This window comes from Montipora capricornis, chromosome 2, assembly GCF_036669925.1.
Source record: "Montipora capricornis isolate CH-2021 chromosome 2, ASM3666992v2, whole genome shotgun sequence".
NCBI classification, from domain to species: domain Eukaryota; kingdom Metazoa; phylum Cnidaria; class Anthozoa; order Scleractinia; family Acroporidae; genus Montipora; species Montipora capricornis.
In genome coordinates, this window is record NC_090884.1 from 41,305,786 (window position 1) to 41,329,055 (window position 23,270).

The following is a 23,270-nucleotide window of genomic DNA, read 5'->3' on the forward strand; positions in this document are numbered from 1 at the left end:
CAGTGTCGCTGGCAAGTCAGGCTAGTGGTGGATATTTAGAAGAAATCTTTTGGGAATTTGACTTTATTTTATGCAAAGCTTGAGCTACATTCTTCTGGACTGTCTTATCACAGGAGTGCAATCAAAGAATTTTGAAAGAATACCCGAGTACCCCTGTATGCCTACTTCCCAACTGAGGCCTAATTCCACTGATCTTGCCTCTTTTGCTCAGAGACTTATTTTTCATGTACTAGCATGAAATTCATGCAAGCGTCGGTCAATGTGTAGTTTACGTGTAGCCTTTCTTCTTCATCAGGAAACATATTTGAACGGAAGCGGGGATTATTTTATCGATTTTTGATTGGTTGCCAAGGATGGCTAAAAATAACTGTGAACAACAGGCGTCGCTTTTTGACCTCGCTTCTGTGGTAAAGTAGAAACTCTCAGGTCGAAGTACTTTGTTTGGGTGATTTAAAATTAACGAAAAACATTGATCATGAGAGAATGGGTGTTTAGAAGCAAACTAAGATGAAAGCTATTTAACCATTAAGCTCCGATATGAATTTCGGCACAATTTCCCTGATCGGAAGTTGTTCAGTGGGGTAAGCATATTTGATTTTTTTTGTCATACAGTAATCAGACATCCATTTTCGAACGGTAGTCAAGAATAAAGTAGTTTTCCTAGGATTAGCCATACTCTCCGTCAGTTAAGTGTGAATAAACTAAGTTGGATTCAGTTAAGTATTGATTAGCAGGGTATTCCGTATTTGAATTTATTGGCGTTCGCTTTCTGTTGCACAGCACATGCTGTGTGTTTTATACTATCACTAAACTTGTATTCTTTTAAATATCAAGTGTTTGGTACCAAGCAAACACGTAGACAGAACATTCATTTTGGAGATACATTTTGAATTGTTCGATACACGTTTAGAAATCTTATTAAAATCTCGAAATCATATCATGCTGTGTTAAATCGCGATGGTGTTGACCGTGAGTTGTGAGAAGTGGTTTCAAGTTAAATTTCTACGCACGAGCAGTTTAAAAAAATTATTAAAAAAAATTTGTTCCAGTTTGCTTGCATGCACTTAAATGTGTTATTGACTTTTTTTCCCGTTGTGACAGGGTTTCAATGAGATCTGTAAGGTGATATTGTTCAACAAACTGAAGCAAAGATTATCTTTGGAAGCGATATGTGCCAAGACAAGGCTTTACCTCGCAATTTGTGCCTTTTGTGGCTGATTGTTATTTCATGGGGTATGTGTGAGTCTATTAAATGTTGTTTGTGGCTCTACAAAATTGGCATTATTTGCAAACCGAAAAATATTATTAAGCTTATTATTTCAAGGCTTGACAGAAGATATGATGTAATGTCCAGGGAGAGGTTATCTTTATCCTGCATTGAGTTGAAAACAAGATTTCATCCATGGCAAATAAGCTCACTTGTTTTCTTCTAGGAATGCGAATGAATTTTCGATATTGTACGAAGTACTAGATCGTTAGTATGACATATTTTCTTGGGTTCCTGAATCAATAAATGAGCCTTCTGGCCATTTTATCATTTTATTCATAGCAGAAATCTTTTACTTCCTTGATTGCATTTACATGTAGTTTAGAGATACTTGTATGACTTATGACAAATTAATGATGATTGCGTTTAGGTGATTGGTCCATAATGAACTGGCATTGTCTTGAAGAAGTTGTGTCATGGCAGTGCCTGTTAGTTTTTGTTGTTTTATAAATATTACTCGCAACTACTCACCATGCAACTTAACACCAACCCGGAAATAACTTTAAATAACACAACTAACAATGCTTTGCGACGTTTAAATGTCTGTCATGCATACATAATTTAAGTTACAAACAACTGAGATAAATTTTCTTGAAAACTGTCAGACTGACCATTTTTTGAAAACCTCAATATTGCAATCCATTTTAATCTTCTTCAATTGCCTCCTTTTGTATTTGCTACCGTGTATTTTATTTCAACCTTCCCTCTGTGATTGAAGTGGTTATTTATTTTATGTGTCGCTTGACTGAAATCTGGAAAAAAAACACAGGTGGTAACTAATACAGTAAAAGAACTCTTGAAAACTCTTTTAGTAATTAAAAGGGCATGTGTTTCTTGAGCCCTGAGTCGTCAATCCAATTATAAAACATTTGAGCTTGTTGTGGTACATTTATACTGGTTCAGCTTGCACCTGATCTCTGTCAATGCCTTGTCTCCCTGCTATAAACATTAACCTGTAAGTTGATACCCATGGCAACTTGCAGTGCCTTGCAATAATTAATTTTGTTAGGAGATAGTTACAAGCAATTAGCAGTTATAAAGTCAATAGGTTTACACTTCCTTAGAACAGTCCTTAGGATTTAACGAGGTTCTTATGCCAAAATGCCTCTTTGTGGCATGCCTTAACTTATACCTTGATAGTTTCTAATAAATGGCTTTGCCTTCTTATAATATCATTGACAGGTGTTTCATCTGCAGTGGGCCAACTATGTGCTTCCAGTCCTTGCTTCTTCAATGGCAGTTGCACTGAGACTGGCAACAATAACTACACCTGCCAGTGTTTGTCTGGCTTCACAGGTTGGAGATACTATATTTAATTTAACCTTTTTTACAGTGTACAAGTATACATCGCTGCATTGTTATCCCTGAGGACAGTCTTAACCCTTTCACTCCCAAGAGTGACACTTATAGATTTTACTCTGTCTAACACCAGACAATTTTACTCGTCAATGGGATACCCCACAGGAGTGAAAGGGTTAAACAAATCTTTTGAGATTTTCTGATGACATTTATAAAGATGTTTAGCAGCAATTATGGTCAATGATTCTCATCAGCTGAAGATACTGCAGTTATGGTGGCTATCTTTTTGTGAACACAATTTTTCCATGCTCGAAATTCATTAAAGGCTGGGGCAGATTTTGGAAAACAAAACAAATGTGGCAAAAATTTGTTTCTCCTTCTCGCGATGGCTTAATTTGGAAATGCAATGTAAATTCGCTTCCATCACGTCATAGTGCTCCAGTAAAAATTACTGCTGCACATGTGCATTGAGACCAACAGCAGTTGGCTGTTTTGCCAAATTTCTTGCAATCCCGTCATTAGATTTTGTAGAAAATTGGAACAGACAGAAATGGAATTACAGAGCATGAGTGCTTCAAAACTGGGTTGAGTCACCTCAAAGTTAACAACAAAGAGCAGTAGTAGTCTGGTGAACCATCTGAGCGCAGTCAGTGCTGTGTTTGGCACAGACGCGTGCTCATTCAGTTGCTTAACCATACGGCAATTCAGCAGACATTTTGCCAGCCACTGTTGTGCTTTGCTTGAATCATTTGAATAATTATACATGTACAGTTGGGCTTTTGCTTCCCCCATCCCCTCCCTACTTCCACAGTTTATCAGTGTGGGTGCCTGGATTGCTGGCTATGGGAGTATTACTCAATAATTTGAGGGGTTGGCTGGCTGGCCTCCAGTGGAAGCCCCCCCCCCCTGCACATGTCCCGGCCACCCAACCTCCATTTAGTGATACAGATGTCAACTTAAAGTGTACCTAAACTCAAATAATTATATTTTATTCCTAATACAAATCTCCCCATCCAACGCAAACATATGTCACCACTGTTACCTAGAGTTTTGCTTTTTCTGTGCCATGCAAGCCACGTACATTGTAATCTTGGCAGATTGAGCCCACGATTGTGGTGTGAGAGGCATGGGTCTTTTTTTGAATTAATATCACAAATTTCTTTCAATTGCATTCCCGTTTTCAAAGAAATTTTGCATTGTCTAGCATGTGGTTGCCTTGTCTGGATTAGCCTGAAGGGCATCTGAGTGAAAATATTAGAGCCAGAAGTCAGGCTATTTTCTTGGTGTTAGAAGTCTCTCACTAAGACACTAAGATCATGGTTTGATCACAGTTGGTGATGAGTGCCATGTTGGCTGCCAGGTGTTCATGTTATTGTCCTCCTACGGCTATATTTTATCTCTTTGCATACATTGGTTTTTATGTTTTTGGAGCAGCTTATACGAATGAAGCTAATCCTACGGACAGTTCATTGTTGCTGGGAGAAGATTACAAACAACTATTTCGTATGCTACTGTTAAATTTGCTGCTCTGTTATGATGATGAAACTTACAAGTCATGGTTTTCATCGGTCTGGCACAGGGTTCGTGCTACTCCTTGAAGTCCTTGAAAAGCCCTGGATTTTAATTTTGGACTTATTAAAGGGCGCTTGAAAAGCTCTTGAGAGAAGGGACTTGGCAGTAAAGTACTCGAAAACTCCTTGAAATTTTGGTTGGGTGAAAATTGTTGACATTGCATCATGATAAGTTAAAGAGACATTTCAAAAATTGAGCCCAAATTTGACTATTAGGAAAAAGATTAAATGCAAAAATTAAAATGCCTGTGCATGCACTTAACTTGCAGGACATGGGAAAGAATATCAAGATAGGCTTTTGCAACAAAGAAAACATTGAAACACAATGTATGGCATAGAAATCTTCTTACAAATACTCCTTGAAAACTCAATTTCTGGTTCTTGAAAACTCCTTGAATACCCCTGGAATTTTATAGGCAAAATCTCAACTGAAAAAAGCTGGGAACTTGGCCCTTGAATGATAAAGCATACATGAAATGGACTTATACTGGTATATCAGAACTGCAGATATTTAAATACACAAGAGTTAGAGATCATTGCAGTTAAGCATCAACTTATGTAGGTACGAAGAAAGCCTAGAAAGAAAATTAGGCTTGAACGAGGCTTAAGCCTATGACTATGCAATTGCGCTGCGTTGCTAAAATTCAGTGGTTTGAGCCCCGTTCAAGCTTGGATTTGTTTCCAGGCTTTCGTTGCAACTGCTTAGTTGCTGATTAACTGCAATGATGTCCAACTCCAGTAAATGACCAATTTTGTAAACATGTTGAATCTTTCTCTGTCTTTACAGGTCTTCACTGTGAATTCAACATCTCAACTTGTCAACCAAACCCTTGTCAACAATACGGGACATGTACTCTTCACGGTAATATGGCAAACTGTACATGTATCTCGGGTTGGACAGGTTCTTACTGCAATATTGATGTTGACGAATGCTTGGTATCACCTTGTGGATACCTTGGCACCTGTCACAACACTCCTGGAGGCTACAACTGCACGTGCATGTCTGGATTCACTGGGAAGCACTGCGATAAACACATAGACGAGTGTAAGGACAGTCCTTGCTCAGATCAAGGTGTCTGTGAGGATTTGGTGGATGGATATCGGTGCATATGCACAGCAAGCTTCACAGGAAAAAACTGTGAGGTTCCATTAAATAACTGCTCTGCGCAGCCTTGCAAGAACGGAGGAACGTGTCACCTTGGTGGAAACGGGTTTACTTGCTCGTGCAAACCGGGTTTTACTGGTTTAACTTGTGACATCAACATTGATGAGTGTTCTTCCCAGCCATGTCAATTTGGTGGAACATGCATTGATGGAGAGAATGGCTTTGTCTGTCAGTGCGGGGACGGATTTCGAGGAAGAATTTGTCAAGTGCTTTTCAGCGTCGGTTTTCAGCGAGGATCATATCTTCCTGCCTACAGTTTCAGTTTTACATTATCGGATCAGTTGTCATTCCAATTTCGAACAACACTGCCGGCAGGATTACTGCTGTACCAAGGAGCGGTAAGATTCATCTTCACCCTTGTTTCTAAGGTCTTTCTTCCTGTCCCATAGAGACACCATTGGAACGAGGGTATTAAAGTCTGCGTCCAAATTTGACATCAACAGCAACTTATCATTTGAAACTGTTAATTTGTTTGAATTGTTGCATATGTTTTGGTTCAAATTTCTCTTGGTTTAAAATTTTTTAAACCAGTTCAATTTTGCCAAATATTCATTATTGTCATCATCATGATCTGAAACAAACTAGGTAAAATCAAACTTGAGCCAGTTTGAAAAAATTGGAGTGACTGTCAAATTGAACCATAACGTGCAGGCAGAGGTGAAGTCGACAACATGCAAAATTTCATTATCATGCCTCCAAGGCAACTTTTGCGCATTGAATTGACTTCATAGGCCGTAGTTTCCTTTCAAAGTATTTGATGCGATTTTTCTATTGAATTTGACTTAGGACCTTTCAAAGGAACACACAGACCACTTGATCATAGAGCTAACAAATGGCTCTGTTCGATTGTCGCTCAACACTGGTGTGAACACAGCAACAGCAACCATAGGTCAAGGACTGAACGACGGAGTCTGGCACAAAGTAAATTTACATATGTCTGGTTCCCAGGCCAGAATCTCCGTCGACGAAGATACGTGTGTCGGTCAGGGGTGCACCAAGACAGTTGTGACAACAAGTGACATCGGATCGCAGTTTTCTGGGTTACCTTACCTTGGCAGTGTACCGAGTTTATTGCCGGAGATAAAACAGCAACTTATAACCGATGGGAATTTTGTCGGGTGTATTAAGGTAAGGGAAGGTGAAGATGTGCTACCTCTGTTCTGTGATGCTAAGGAAAAAATTATATCATTATGATAGTAGTTTTCTTTATAATGCTTTTCGAGTTTCTTTTTATTACATAAAAGTTGTCATGGATAGTTTCTTGATCGAAAAGTAAACAATCGTCTTTGATGCTGTGGAAGGAACTGTTTGTGTCCTTTCCACAGATGATCGCTGAGGATCAAACAATGTCAAGATTTTGCTTTCGTCTTTAATAAACTTCATGAATGAACAATGGAAAAAATTGCAATCAACTACAATCTTTGGATAATAGAATTATCAGTCTGTGATTGAAACATAGCCCATTTCAAGTTTCTTTTTTCTCCTTGATCGAAATATATGGTTAAGAGCATGGCTGATTGTCACACAAGGAAGGAGCATTCTTTAAAGAAAATATAGTTTTATTTTTTGTTATAATTAACTCGACATTTTTAGCAAAAATGTAGTTAAATACAATTTACTTAGTTGCAAGGAGCAAGTGTTATACCTGTGTTTAGCATTGCGTCACATCTTAGCGTTGCGTTGCGTTGTTTTCTTAGCGTTGTGTTGTTTCTCCAAGCCTTTTCAACCCTATTCAACCCTATTACACAGGGTTGGACACCTGGCTACCTGCATTACTAGCCACCGGGCTAGTGATTTCTAGAATTTACTAGCCCGAAGCAAAATTTGGTAGCCCAGATCAATTTCGCTCGAGGTCTACTTAAACCCCAAACACGCAAACCTTCCTCTAAACTTATTGGCAAGGTCTTTTAAAATGATAAAGAATGGCATTTTTTCTTCCATTGTGATAACATAATGTGTTATTTAAGGAAAAGCTAACAAAATGTCCGTTTCACATTCACTTGTGCACGTGGCGAGGGCTAACCGTAGAATGCCAGTGGACACGCCATGGGAAGCTTGCTATCCACGATGGATTAAAAGTTCTCTTTCTCTGAGTGCTCTCATAAATCTTACTGCTTTCCTGTTTACTGGTACTTTCAGTTTCGGCCGCCTCCCCCTTTTTACATGGTGGTGCCTCGTAATTTGTCAAAAATCACTCCATCTTTACAATCGCTTCAAGTGCGAAGCGATCGTGCGAGGCGATGTGCAAGGCATCACAACATTGGTAGGGAGAAGACTGGGGAAGACATTAACCATTAAGCTCAGAGTCTGGGATCTAGGGATGTTTACGAACGACACGCTAGATAAAAAAGATGATAGATAAATATGTTTTCTTTATAAAATTATTGGTATTATCGTTACATTTTAAACTTTCTTGTTTTTTTAAACAACTGTGAACTTCAAACTATAACTAATTATATCTAGTTTATTTCCATATTTCTACTAGCCAGCGGGGTATTAAACATGGTTTTTACTAGCCCGACAAAATTTTTACTAGCCTCGGGCTACAGGGCTATCGGAGATGTCGAACCCTGTATTACACCTTTATCTGCACGCATGCAGCTTGGCGCTGTTTTACTTTGCGGTTAGCGGAGCATTTAGTTGCTGGTTTGTTTGGGATTGCATTCCCCCTCCCTCCCTACCATTATATATCTTGGTAGTTGGGATTGTTTTAGTCTGGCAATTGTTTGCATTCATCTTGGCTCATTTTATTTGCCCGTTGTTTTTTCATTCCTTTATTTCAATGGTTTTCATTATTATTATTATTATTATTATTATTATTACTGGGTTGCCTATGGCAAACCCAGTCGAGGTCTGCGTTTAGTTTGTTTGTTTTATTTATTTTATTTTATTTTTTATTTTTATTTTTTTTCCGTGTCGGTAAAAGTCTTGCCTGTCACTTCCCTGGTAAGTGGTGTCTTTGTGCATAAAGCCTTCTGCGCATATTTTCTTAGGATCGAGAGGGTAGTGGAACTGCGTAGATTTCTCTGGTGGACACAGTAGAATCATTAACTTAGCCTGCAATGGCGTCGAAAGTCATGTAACGCGAATGGCGTTTTAGTGGATCCTTAAACAAAATATACCCTTATGGAGCTCAATAATTGAAAGTCAGTTGGATAAACTAGGCAGGAATCTCAAAAGCGACGAGTACTGGACTTCGACAACAATCTATCGCCCTTCGAGACGAAATCAAAGTGAGCTGTATTTACCTGAAGTACATGGTAATTTGACACGATTGAGTTTCTTGTCTTCAGGCACGCAATGAAATAGGAAGAGGTTTTCGCCTCTAAGAGCAAATAATTATGTTTTTTGTTTCAATAAATTTTTCGCTGGAAAAGGATTCTGTGGTATTTTCTGCCTTTGTGAATTATAATATCATGTTGTGTATTGAATTTTCGAGCTTAAGGTTGAAATGTGATATGGGAGAAGTTTTTTAGTATTGCTCTGTAAGCAGGAAGGGTTCACAGGCCTGTTGGAAGCGTGCTTGAGTTTCAACAAAATGAGCCCCAAAATCAGTGAAAACTTGTGACGCAGATGAATAATAAAGTAGCTGCTATTTCCAAAATGATGGAATTACCTGGTGATAAATAATGTCAAACGCGTCTTGGAGAGTAAATTTTGACTTTGCATAAACAAGAGTTGGGCGATTGTGATCTTTGTTTTGACTTCGCTCATTTCATTGTCAAACTTTATAACACTTGACAGAAAAAGAAACTTACAAAAACCCGGTATCTTGCCATCATTTGACACAGATGCTTCACTGTTTGGCGAGTAAACATGCCGCGGTAACTTAATCACGGCGCCTGCTGAATTCTGGCCATGTCACTTTCGATTTTGCAATTTACTTGAACGTAGCAAAATCTCCCAAAATGTTTGTCGCTGATCGTAACTTTTTTTATTCTATATTCACGGTTCAAAATTAATGTTGTTTTCATGTCGTAAATATTTTTTTCTCGATCAACCGTCCCGGAAACTTCCTTCTGCTCTTTCTTAAAACTGTGTATCAATAGTTATTTGCTTTTTCATCAATATTTGTTTTGCATAAAGCAAGCTAACAAAATCTGTACCTTGCTGAGTTCGCATTTGTTAGCGTTAATAGTATTTTCGGTCAGATGCTTCTGTTTTTTTTGACAGGTTTATTGTTTTGGTCTCCCATCCTAACACTAACCCCGCTGAACAGGGTTTAACTTCAGTGAAGTTTAGTAGTAGAAAGCTGTCAGATGCTCAGAGGGCACACTTGTGGTAAAAAGAAGTTGTGAGGGAACTTGAAAATTATCAACATGTCAGCCCAGAAGCCAATGTTTCTCGCGTCTCTTTTATTTGTTATTCTTCAGAGTCTGGAATGCTGTATTTCAATACCACACAATTCAGTGCCTTCTGATTTTCTGTAGCACGTTCCACAGGCAACCCACTGTATGCTTCACGGAAGCATCTCATTATTATTATTATTATTATTATTATTATTATTATTATTGCTATTATTACTTTACTTTAGTCTATTTTGATCGGCTTTCACTGAATGTCTTTCAGTGTGACTGGTGCCCATGTTGGTTTTGTCTTATTGTAATTAATTTTGTTTATCACTTCGTTGGGGTGGGGGCTTGTGGCTGGTTGTGGATGCTGCTGGTCATGGGGGTGGTAAGGTTCCATCCAGCAGGGGTTGGGTTCCTGGCCAACTGTAGGGCTGTTATGGGCACCTGACCTCCCCTTGCGATGAATGTTGTTAAACTTTCTTCTCTTTGCATACTCGCAATTCACCAGTTATCTCGGACTTAAGTGTGTTGCCGAACAACCGATGAAGCTGTTTGTTTTTCCCCTGGAAAGGGTGTGTTGCAGGGTGAGTGTGGGCTTATTTTCCAGAAGCGTTCGTGATGATGGAGCTAAACTGCATCACAGATATACTGGTATAATGAATAACACCTAAAGAATTCCTTTTCTCCCCAGGACGTCTTTTTTAACAATTTGGAAAATGGCCTCCAGCATGAACTGAGGCGATCATACAACATCTCTTTTGGCTGTATGAGGAGTGACGTTTGCAGTAACCATGGATGCCAAAATGGTGGTGCGTGCGTAGATGAATGGAGTCAGTTTAGCTGTCGCTGTCCCTCTGGATACGTGGGCTCATTTTGCGAACATCAAATCACCGCCACATTCAGCAGTGATGATAATTCAGGATTACGGTTCACCTCTGCTACCAACATAACTTCGTTTTCTTTGGCGTTTTCAAGTGACCCTTCAGTGAGAAGAGGAATACTGGCTTTTACTGGCAAAAGGGTATGTTACAGTAAAAAAATAACAATGACTTTGTCGGCAGTATTCTAGCTGTAGTATTGAATTCGATGCGGCCAGCTTCTTTAGAAAGTACATGTGGGTCTTTGTGTCAGGCTGGTTGGCAAGGAAGTTCAAGGGCATGTGCGTTTGCGTAGGATTTTCTCTCCCTTGGGAAGGCTAGGACACTGGGGGCATATGCACAGCACGGTGTTTATGTCTACCAGTATTGTTTCACCTTTTCATTTCGGTTAGTGCTCCTAAAAGTGCAGTAATACACACTCATTTTATCGGCACAGAGGAAACCAAAGTTTGCAAGTGGACTTTGAGATTGTGCAATGTGAGGTGTCACTTGTGAACACTCGAGGATGTCATGCAGCGCTCGGGGAACGGGCTAAAATTTAGAGGTGGCTCGCAGACTGATTCATAGGGAAATGACTGTTTCAAATTGTTGGCTCATCAACATAAGTTCATTTCTTCTAATCATTCCTCCAAGAAATTAGCATTTAAATATCGAAACTGCAAATTGCATAATAGTTTGTAAAACTTAAGCCCAAATATGTGATAATTTACATTTTTCACAAGGAAATTTGGCTCGATGAATGAAACAAATGTACAGTGTATATATTTGTATACATTTATTTCAGATTGGGCTCCTTGGCGCTTTAGCAACCCAGTAATTTGTCACATTTATCTCTCGTATTTCGCTCATTATCAAAACATAAAAGCGTGAGACCTTTCTGGAAACAACTTCGTATGTGAAGGAGAAGGAGAAGGAGAAGGAGAGCAAGAGTGTTGGATTGGAGAAAAAGGATGCCATGAATGGAGCGAGATGGAGAGTGGGAGTTAGAGAGATTGCTGCCAAAGTGGGGGTAAATCCGGCCACCCCCGTCTACGGGGATAAACCCGGATCAAAATTGGGTTGATGATGATGATGATGATGATGTGAGTGGGTTAAAATGTAAATTAACGACTGCGTCGCTATGTGGAGGTTGGGTGCCTGAGATGTTCTGGAGCTTCCACTATTGGCAGCCATCTCCAAGATGGAGACTGCACAGATGGCTAGCAAAACCTGACAACCCAGCCATGAGCCCCCACGCCCCCCGAGAAGACAGGCACCCGTCATACTGATAAACAGTGGAAAGTAGAAGGGGAAAAAACCACTAAAACGCTCCGTATATAATTATATAATGCTCCTTCTTTCCGCCACACCAATAAATGAGCTCTACAACCCAAACAACCCAAAGCATGAGGAATCCGACTCATGCACAATTGTAACAACACCACTGACAACAATTGACCACAGTCTCTCCTAGTTGTTAACTCAGTTAAATCTTCATTTAACTTCATTAATAGCCTGGGCAAAGATTTTGCCATAGAAAAATAATCTCCCCCTTGAGGTAAGCCAGAATGTTTTAAATAAGTTTTGAGCAAAATATATTAATTTTACATGATAACCATTCCAAAGATTGGTTCCTGCTTGTCAAAACTGATGTTTCTTGAATTTTAGCCCTCTGAAGGTCATTTCGGCGTAGCTCTTGTAAATGGACGTCTACGTGCTGCCTACCTCACATCTTTCATTGACACACGCACAGTTGTGATTGGTGAAAATCTAGCGGATGGTAGATGGCACACAGTCCGAGTGAATGTCGCTTCCGGTAGCATCGTGATTGCCGTGGACTCGTTAAACAGAACACTGACTCCATCAAGTGGTTCCCAGGCCATTACGGATCTTAAAGACACTCTCTATTTGGGATCACTCTCAAACGACTTTTTAGCTCTAGGGATTACACTGGGCAGCGTTTTGGGAACGTTTAGTGGATGCTCAAAACATTTAACCATCAATGGACAAGTGATAACTTTTGAAACTGCTCAGAAAAGTGGAGGTTTTCCCTTAGCCCAGCCAGGCTGCAGAAAGGATGAAAACTGCAGGCTCAGTTCTTGCGCGAATGGGGGCACCTGTGATGCCACGTGGACTGGGTTTGAATGTCGGTGTTTGAGTGATTTTCTTGGGAGTAGCTGTAAAAATGGTAAGTGTGCTACACAGTTCAAATTCCTTAAATTTACCTAGGCCTTGCTGTCATTATTATTTGAACACAAAAACATAGCTGCAAGTGGACGAGTTTATGCATGTAGTACAAAATTAATATTGATCAACCTTCCAATTGGAGCTTTGAAGAATATTTTACATTTCTTTTACGGGTAATAGTTTTTCGGGCTTCTTGTTGTGTAGTTTACAAACATGTTAAGTAAATGGAAGATGCCTTTCTGTTAGAAGATAGAACACTGCATCATTAAATTAACGTCCCCTAGTCTTTCAAACAGTGTTTAAGTTTGTTTATAATTCGAACGGCGTGATCTATTAGGAACAATGCTATATACATGTATGTACATTTCCATGTCTACTTGCCTTACAGAGACCTCGAAAAGGAGTAGTAACCGACGTACTTATCTGAAGGAGCCGACTTCGACTCCTTCACGGGAACACATGAGCTCAACAAATTGACTTACTTCCAACTTAGTGGTCTCATAGCTCAGTTGGTAAAGCATTGCACCGCATCGCAGACATCATGGGTTCGAATTCCATTGAAACCACCTGAATTTTTCAGGTGTCTATAAGACTTAATTGCTTAAATTGTCCAGATAAATTCGAGGATCACTCCAATCTCCATTTGGTCTGTAAACTACCGCGCACCGGTGGCTCAGTTGGTTGAGCACCGGACTGTCACGCGGGAGGTCGTGAGTTCGACTCCGGCCGGACCAACACTCAGGGTCTTAAAATAACTGAGGAGAAAGTGCTGCCTTTGTAATTACATCCGCAAAATGGTTAGACTTTCAAGTCTTCTCGGATAAGGACTACAAACCGTAGCCCCGTCTCACAACCCTTCAATGTTCATGAACTCTGTGGGACGTTAAAGATCCCACACACTAGTCAAAGAGAGGAGGGCATGTAGTTCCCGGTTTTGTGGTCTGGCCTTTCCTTCAGCAACGTTGGTCGGCTTGGTATAATCTTGTGAATGGACTACTGATCGATGAGACCACATAACAGCAAAACAGACAGTAGTCAAATTAGAGGAGTCCAAGTGCTGAAACTGGTAAACTAATCCACACTACAAATTTACATTTTAATCATTCATTTAAAGACCTCATTAGGAAGAAAGCAGTTTAATGTACCCTTTTTTAGCAAACAAGAATCTTGTCACGGTACCTTTCTTTTAATGCTTTAATTTATCCGCTACATTGCAGTTTCAGAGACGTCCTTCTTGACGAATAGCAGTCATCTTGAAATCTCCTTTAACATGTCGTACTGGAGTTTTGGTCAGAGTGGGTCCCTCTGGTTTAGGACCCTAGAAACGGACGGGCTTCTCATGTATGCTGGAAGGAGGCCAGTGGGCGGAAACGCAGAATTCCTTCTTCTTGAAATCAGTTCTGGGGAACCAGTATTTACCGCTGATTTGGGCTCAGGTATATTTCGCGGTTGCGCGTAATTTTCTACAGAGTTTTGTGTCACATGTTCAAAAACAAGTTCCATGTGCTTATGTTAATCCGGTATGTGAAGAATATTATGGCTAAGTCGATATGATCTCCAGCTATTGTAATAAAAACAGTATTTTACGTTCTAGAGCACAGACTGTGATAAAATGATTTAAGCGACCGACCTAAATATCACTCTGGTAAGAAATAAGTCTATCCGTATTGGACCTGAAGGATTCTATCGACAAAGTAGAGTCAAGAGAACTCCAAGCACGTGGTCGAACCGAAACAATGAGAGCGTCCTGTTATCAATGCTGGTCTTGAGTGGTGATATCCAGCTAAATCCTGGACCTTGGAAACATCCTTGTGGGGCATGTACGAAACCTGGTTAACCAGAATCTGAAAGGCATACAGTGTGATGGTTGTGATTTCTGGTACCACACAATGATTATATTTCTCAATTTAATTTGCACCCAACCAGTGAGAGGAACATATTGGATCTATTGTTTGTTACATCTCCTGATTTTGCCACAAACGTCCATACTGGCCCTTGTATGAGTGACCATGACACTGTCCTTGCTGATATTGATATTAAGGCTAAGATCAACAAGAAACTACCATGAGTCGTACAGTGTAAGTTTATACACTAAAGCCCAATAGGCAAGCTTGAAAGCTGATCTCAACTCATCAACAAGAATTTTTTTACTCTAATCCTCAAGAAAGATCTGTAGAAGAAAACAAGAATTCCTTGAAGGATGTTGTCTCCCAAGCTACTGTACATCATATCACACAGAACAGAATTAATGGACGATGGGATTTACCCTCTCGTAAAATCAGAAAGAAGCATTTAGATATAAGAAGGCCAGGTTATCTGGGAAAGCTGAAGACTGGAAATTTTTCAAGAGTCTGCACAGATCTATTAAAAAGGAGCTCCAATTGCCTCATGATAGCTATGTCAAAGAAAGCCTTAACACCTCCACACTACATGAGAAACCTAATCGCTTTGGGTCCATTATCAAGGGCCTGAAGAAAGATAAAACTGGTGTGTCCCAACTGAAATTCAATGGCCCAGCAGTATCTGATAGTAAGTCAAAAGCAGAAATCCTTAGTAACCAGTATCAAAAAGTGTTCACTAAAGAAGATCTCAACTCCTTAATAAATGTACCATCAAGTCACATACCCATCATGGAGGAAATTGTTATAACTATAGCTGGAGTCCAGAAATTACTATCTTGAATACACATAAGGCAATTGGTCCTGACTTGATATTTACAAGAGCTTTAAAAGAAGCTGCAAGCTAACTGGCCCCTGTTCTTGCATTGGTATTTTATCAGTCATATGAAAGTGCTGTTTTACCAACTGACTGACTGTCGCGATCGGCGAATATTGCTCCAATTTTCGAGAAAGGATCTCGTTCCGATCGAGCGAATTATCGACCCGTTTCCCTAACGACTGTTTCTCGTAAGATTATGTAACATGTAGTGTACCGCCAAATTATGGGTCATCTTGATCGTAGCAACTTTCTTGTTCACTATCAACATGACTTTCGTGCAGGACACCCTCGTGAATCCCAGTTAATCAATGCCATTTACAAAATTGTTCGATCACTGAGGAAGAATGCAAATAGATCTTCTATAATATTGGATTTGCATAAAGCGTTTGATTCTGTACCACACGAACAACTACTCAAAACTTAATCATTATGGTTTACCAATTACCAGCCTCAACAGTGGATAAGGCCGTGGCTAACTACACGTTGCCAAAAAGTTATCGTGGATGGTGAATCCTCAGAATCTGTACATGTAAGCTCAGGGCTGCCTCAGGATACCGTGCTAGGCCCCTTGATGTTCGTACTATATAGCAATGATATTGGAAATGGGTTGTCTTCCAATATTAAATTGTTTGCTGATGACTGCCTACTTTTCCACCCGATTATGTCATTACAGGACGTAGATGCACTACAAGATGAGTTGGACCATTTAGTGAAATGGTCAAAGGTCTGGCAAATGTCCTTTAATCCATCTAAATGTTACATTCTACGGATTCCCAGACTTCATTCCTTAATAGAATTCAATTACAATATTTCTGAGACAATACTGAAACCAATGTCTGATCACCCGTACCTTGGTGTGCAGTTCTCAAATAACCTGAGTTGGAACAAGCATATTGATATGATAACTTCCAAAGGAACAAACCAACTAAATTTTCTCAGACGCAACCTAAGTAAGAGTTCCTCAGATGTTAAATCTATGGAGTACACATCACTCGTTCGACCAAAGTTCGAGGATGCATCTGCAGCCTGGGATCCATATACTAGGACCAACATCATCCAAATTGAAGCTGTGCAACGCAGAGCTGCTCGCTTTGTCCTCATTTGTTATGATAGATATAACACCAGTGTGACTGTTCTTATCAAACAACTTGGATGGGATAGCCTTGAAACCAGAAGAACTGGCAACCGGTTGAATGTGTTTGATAAAGCAGTTCACAATCAGATAGCTATTCCACTGCCAAATGATCTACAACGACCAATCAGGACCACAAGGAACCAACATACTAAGTCATTATTTATTCAAATGTCAGCTAGTCCTAGCTATTAGCATTAGATCACCTGAGAACGGACTGAGTTAATTAACTAGCTGAGTATTGTAAATATGTTTTGTTTTATTTTGTTTTTAATTAGATCTTACTTTTGTTATTACTGATGTATATGCGGCTGCCTTGGGTAGAGTTGAATGCTGGGAAGGGTTGAATGCTGGATACTGTAAACGCAGTGTTTAGTGTTCGACCAATTTCGGGATAGCTGTATGTGTGTATTCATATAGTGTACAGTTATTTTATTTATTTCATAAATGACTATTGCAATTATTTATTTTTGTATATTTATCATTCATAACTATTATTTATTTACATCCTTTGCGATACCTGTGGTTTTAAGGATAATAGAGATAGATGTAGATAACAAGGCGGGCGGAATCGAAATGGCGGAGCCGGACAAATTAAAGGAAGCTTGGTTGTTCATCCAAGACCTCCGCTCCATATCTTTTTCATCTACTTAAGTAGCTCAAATTGTTTCTATTTCAGGATCCAATGCGGCAAATATCAATAAATTTGCATCTGATGGCGACTGGCATCACTTGGTGTGGACTCGAAGATTTCAACGCATTACATTGATCTTGGATGAGACAGCCACTGCACAGGCAGACCTACCTGGAGCAGATTCCGAATTCAATATTGCACAGGGACCCTTAGTTCTTATTGATATTGGGGGCTTTCCTGCAGGCGTATCGCAACCAAAAGGTAAACTGTTGTTTATCGCGAACCTAACAGTTAACAAAACAGGGGACTGTTTCTCTAAAGGCCAGAAATTTTTCGGGCGCAAAATTCCCACTGTCTTTAAAACGTAGAGGTTTTAGTCAACCAACTTCTCAATCCTATGACGTTTTTCTCCTTCTTGGTTCAGGGTTAGGGTTGATCAGAATTTATTTTTTTAGTTCTCCCGTTAAGAAAGACACAAGAACAAGTTTTTTTCTCTTCCAGGAATAACGGATCTCAAAGCTTTCAAAGGCTGTATAAGGGACATCATGTTTAACTCGCGCCGAGTCCATTATCTGTCGCCATACTCGCAAAAAGGCCTTGACGTCATCAAAAACAACGTGACGTTAGGTTGCTATGCCAACGCGACATGTTCACCAAACCCGTGCCCCGTAAACAGTTTCTGTGTACCGTCATGGAATGGCCACAACTGCACGTGTAATACGGGATGGACCGGCTATAATTGCGGTATTCGAATACGAGACTGTACGATGAATAACTGCACAAACGGAGCAACATGCGTCAATGTCACACATGGATTCGTGTGTGTGTGTCCCCAGGGATACACGGGTAAATATTGCGAGACCATAGTAAGTTATTGCAGGTCAGCACCATGTCAGAACGGCGCAACTTGTCACGAAATAGCAGGAGGTTACAGATGTGACTGTGATGTGGGATTCACGAGTAGAGACTGTGAGAGTGATATCGACGAATGTGCTTTCGCACCTTGTAAGAATAATGCAACATGCACAGACCTTATTGGAAATTATTCGTGTCAGTGTCCTCGTGGATTTTCTGGTAAGGACTGCGAGTTAGATATAAATGAATGTTCTTCAAATCCCTGTTTGCACAAAGCAACATGTTCGGATCTTATTGGAAATTACAGTTGCCGATGCGCTCTGGGTTACACCGGTAGAAGCTGCGAAGTTGATATCAACGAATGCTCGTCAAGTCCATGTTTGAATCAGGGAACTTGTTCAGATCTCATCGGAAATTACAGTTGCCAATGCGCTCTGGGTTACACTGGTAGAAGCTGCGAAGTTGATATCAACGAATGCTCGTCAAGTCCATGTTTGAATCAAGGAACTTGTTCAGATCTTGTTGGTAATTACAGTTGCCAATGCGCTCTGGGTTACACTGGTAGAAACTGCGAATTTGATATTAACGAATGCTCGTCAAATCCATGTTTGAATCAGGGAACTTGTTCAGATCTCATTGGAAATTACAGTTGCCAATGCACTCTCGGTTATACCGGTAGAAACTGCGAAGTTGATATTAACGAATGCTCTTCAAATCCATGTTTGAATCAGGGAACTTGTTCAGATCTCATTGGAAATTACAGTTGCCAATGCACTCTCGGTTATACCGGTAGAAACTGCGAAGTTGATATTAACGAATGCTCTTCAAATCCATGTTTGAATCGGGGAACTTGTTCAGATCTTGTTGGTAATTACAGTTGCCAATGCGCTCTGGGTTACACTGGTAGAAACTGCGAAGTTGATATTAACGAATGCTCGTCAAATCCATGTTTGAATCAGGGAACTTGTTCAGATCTCATTGGAAATTACAGTTGCCAATGCACTCTCGGTTATACCGGTAGAAACTGCGAAGTTGATATTAACGAATGCTCTTCAAATCCATGTTTGAATCGGGGAACTTGTTCAGATCTTGTTGGTAATTACAGTTGCCAATGCGCTCTGGGTTACACTGGTAGAAACTGCGAAGTTGATATTAACGAATGCTCTTCAAATCCATGTTTGAATCAGGGAACTTGTTCAGATCTCATTGGAAATTACAGTTGCCAATGCGCTCTGGGTTACACTGGTAGAAGCTGCGAAGTTGATATTAACGAATGCTCGTCAAGTCCATGTTTGAATCAAGGAACTTGTTCAGATCTTGTTGGTAATTACAGTTGCCAATGCGCTCTGGGTTACACTGGTAGAAACTGCGAATTTGATATTAACGAATGCTCTTCAAATCCATGTTTGAATCAGGGAACTTGTTCAGATCTCATTGGAAATTACAGTTGCCAATGCACTCTCGGTTATACCGGTAGAAACTGCGAAGTTGATATTAACGAATGCTCTTCAAATCCATGTTCGAATCAGGGAACTTGTTCAGATCTTGTTGGTAATTACAGTTGCCAATGCGCTCTGGGTTACACTGGTAGAAGCTGCGAAGTTGATATTAACGAATGCTCGTCAAGTCCATGTTTGAATCAAGGAACTTGTTCAGATCTCATTGGAAATTACAGTTGCCAATGCACTCTCGGCTATACCGGTAGAAACTGCGAAGTTGATATTAACGAATGCTCGTCAAATCCATGTTTGAATCAGGGAACTTGTTCAGATCTTGTTGGTAATTACAGTTGCCTATGCGCTCTGGGTTACACTGGTAGAAGCTGCGAAGTTGATATTAACGAGTGCTCTTCAAATCCATGTTTGAATCAAGGAACTTGTTCAGATCTTGTTGGTAATTACAGTTGCCAATGCGCTCTGGGTTACACAGGTAGAAACTGCGAATTTGATATTAACGAATGCTCTTCAAATCCATGTTTGAATCAGGGAACTTGTTCAGATCTTATTGGAAATTACAGTTGCCAATGCACTCTCGGTTATACCGGTAGAAACTGCGAAGTTGATATTAACGAATGCTCGTCAAATCCATGTTTGAATCAGGGAACTTGTTCAGATCTCGTTGGTAATTACAGTTGCCAATGCGCTCTGGGTTACACTGGTAGAAGCTGCGAAGTTGATATTAACGAATGCTCGTCAAGTCCATGTTTGAATCAAGGAACTTGTTCAGATCTTGTTGGTAATTACAGTTGCCAATGCGCTCTGGGTTACACTGGTAGAAACTGCGAATTTGATATTAACGAATGCTCTTCAAATCCATGTTTGAATCAGGGAACTTGTTCAGATCTCATTGGAAATTACAGTTGCCAATGCACTCTCGGTTATACCGGTAGAAACTGCGAAGTTGATATTAACGAATGCTCGTCAAATCCATGTTTGAATCAGGGAACTTGTTCAGATCTCATCGGAAATTACAGTTGCCAATGCGCTCTGGGTTACACTGGTAGAAACTGCGAAGTTGATATTAATGAATGCTCTTCAAATCCATGTTTGAATCAAGGAACTTGTTCAGATCTCATCGGAAATTACAGTTGTCAATGTACTTTAGGGTTCGTTGGCAGAAATTGTGAAGTCAACATTAACGAATGTGCTCCTGAGCCGTGCATGAACAATGCTACGTGTTCAGATCTTGTAGCTAACTACAGTTGTCATTGCCTTCGTGGTTTTACAGGAAGAAGATGTGAAATCAACGTTGACGAATGTACATCGGTTCCTTGTCAGAACGGTGGAACTTGTTTCGATTTGATAGCAGACTTCCGCTGCAGTTGCGCGGCTGGTTATACGGGGAAAAGCTGTGGAACTGATATAAATGAGTGTGCGTCAAACCCGTGTAAACACGGCGCAACCTGTGTCGACGCTATTGCAAATTACACTTGTAAGTGTGCTATTGGTTACGTCGGAAGACATTGTGAAGTGGATGTGAACGAATGCGCACCAGATCCGTGCAGAAACGGAGCCACGTGCATGGACTTTATCGGAGATTTTTTTTGCAATTGTGAACCAGGTTACACGGGAAAAAAATGTGACACAGATGTAGACGAGTGTAGTCCAAACCCTTGCTTTCACGGTGGGACTTGCCATGATAAGGTTAACAATTACACTTGCACCTGTGTTGCTGGTTATGCCGGGCGACAATGTAAAATCGACATAGATGAGTGCTCCTCAGATCCCTGTTTGCACGCAGGAATTTGCAAGGATGAGATTAATAGCTATCGTTGCAATTGCGAGGGGACTGGTTTCAATGGTTCCCTCTGCGAAGTTGATATAAACGAGTGCGCCTCAACCCCATGCAAGCATGGTGTTTGCAACAATACCGCTGGTTCGTATCATTGTGACTGCTCAGAAACTGGATACACAGGCAAACATTGCGACGTTGATGTTAACGAATGCGAAACCATGGCAACACCTTGCTTTAATGGCGGAACTTGTGTGAACACGGACGGTTCATTCAACTGCAGGTGTGCCCCAGGCTTTGTCGGAAAAACTTGCGGCGTGAATTTTGATGAATGTTCAAGTTATCCTTGTATTCATAATGGCCAGTGCATTGATGGGGTCGATTCATTTTACTGTAACTGTACTGGAACCGGATTTGAAGGTTTCCGTTGTGATATCAACGTTGATGAGTGCGCAAGAGGTGAACACACCTGTAAAAATGGCGCGAATTGCGTGGACAATAACGGAGGATATAACTGCATGTGTGGAGTAGGTTTTACAGGTGTCCTGTGCGAGAACAACGTCGCGACCGCGTACGAACCCACTGCAGCTGCTTTAACGGACACAAGTAAAAGAGATTTGTGGTTGGCTTTTGGATTGCTGTTGCTAGTGGCGCTTATTGCAGCTTTACTGATTTTCCTCTACCGTAAGAAGCAAATGAGTAAAATGAGTGGCAAGTATTATCCGTCCGATGAAGAGGTGAGAGACGGCGTGTTTCCTATGACGCCTTTTGAGAAGGACGAGCGCCTTATCTAGATAAATGAAACTTGTTTGAATGAAACATACTAGTGTCCGTACACCTTATTTCAAAATGGCCACCACTTTTGTATTATTTTGTTTGCTTGCAAATTAGCCCTTGTTGCGTCGTTCAAGGTTAAATATTCTATTTGAATTTCAAGTTTAAGAACGAGGCAACACGGGCTAACTTGCAAGCAAACAAACGAATAACACTACAGTTGCGGCCATTTTGGAATAAGGTGTATGGGATCTGAAACGTCTGCGCAAGTTATCCAGGGGTGATATGGAGGGATTGATACTGACGTCACGACGCGCATGCGTGACAGAACATCGAAGAGATCCGTGCAGAGGTTTCCTTTCCTTCTCGCTAGAGTGCGAAATCAAGGAAACCGCTGCCAGAAGAGGGAAAAAAAACCGATTGCGCCCAAGAGGATTCGAGCCCATGACTCCGATTCCTATTTCGGATGGGCTACCATTGGACTATAGGGGACCGGTGCGAGGTTAGCTTATTCAACAAGTTTCATGTGACAGATGTCCTGAACACCGCTAGGACTGAAATTGACATCTTGGACCCGCAAAAATGTCGGGATTTTGAGAAACGCGCATCCGCCAGTTTGCCAGGTGTTTCCCACAACTGTAAATAAGAGCTAACTGCCTTTGAAAACTTAATCCAGGTTTAACACTGCATGCAGATCGATCAATTCAACATGTCCTCCACCCCGAGTTTATCTGGTATACACAATTGCTAATTTGTTCAGAATTGTGTACATCAGATAAATTCGGACACTGTGTCCCAGGACTTGTGGTAGCAAAATCATACCCGTGGATAGGATTTGAACCCGGAGTTTCAACTCTATAAGAACCGCTTCACTCTGCTTCACCACTGAAGATCAAGACACCGCTCTCTCTTAAAAAAGATTTATTTGATTCTCCCATAGAATATTATTGCTGAAGAGTAATTAGGCTTAAGCTAGGTAATAAGGCGTAGGCTTTGATTTTAAAATGTTTAGCTTTGTCGTGAAGTTTGGTAACCGACCTTTTGCAGTGTTTGATATTGTTGCTGAGTGATAATGTAGCATTAAATGTATCAAATTAATAGTGTTTAAAATATTGTCCCTGAGCAGCTAGCGGTGTGGTAGTGAAGTGGTTAGGTGACGGGTATAAAATTAGTCGACATTCCTAGGTTCAAGTCCCATGTCCATACACCTGGGTTATCTTTTCAAACAAATATGACCATTTCCCACAAGTGTTAGGACACAGTGACTTAAGTTAACGATAACAGTCAA

The 23,270-nt window shown here is 40.4% G+C and overlaps 1 protein-coding gene across 1 annotated transcript; it reads left to right on the plus strand.

The window, feature by feature from the left end:
- Positions 1-421: 421 nt before the first annotated feature.
- Positions 422-22,002, plus strand: LOC138021903 (neurogenic locus Notch protein-like). Its single transcript, XM_068868929.1, has 10 exons — positions 422-581; positions 1,102-1,233; positions 2,450-2,563; positions 4,925-5,640; positions 6,089-6,430; positions 10,286-10,615; positions 12,120-12,639; positions 13,856-14,074; positions 17,168-17,383; positions 17,624-22,002. Exons 2-10 carry the CDS (start codon positions 1,170-1,172, stop codon positions 22,000-22,002), a joined length of 6,900 nt encoding a protein of 2,299 aa, XP_068725030.1. The 5' UTR covers positions 422-581; positions 1,102-1,169.
- Positions 22,003-23,270: the final 1,268 nt, after the last annotated feature.

What these genes read in the sequence shown, in the direction of transcription:
- LOC138021903 (XM_068868929.1), top strand. Translation starts at nt 1,170, where the DNA reads ATGTGCCAAGACAAGGCTTTACCTCGCAATTTGTGCCTTTTGTGGCTG. An exon ending in TGGGAGTAGCTGTAAAAATG is followed by an intron (nt 12,640 to 13,855) that starts GTAAGTGTGCTA and finishes GCTACATTGCAG; the next exon opens with TTTCAGAGACGTCCTTCTTG. An exon ending in TACCGCTGATTTGGGCTCAG is followed by an intron (nt 14,075 to 17,167) that starts GTATATTTCGCG and finishes TTTCTATTTCAG; the next exon opens with GATCCAATGCGGCAAATATC.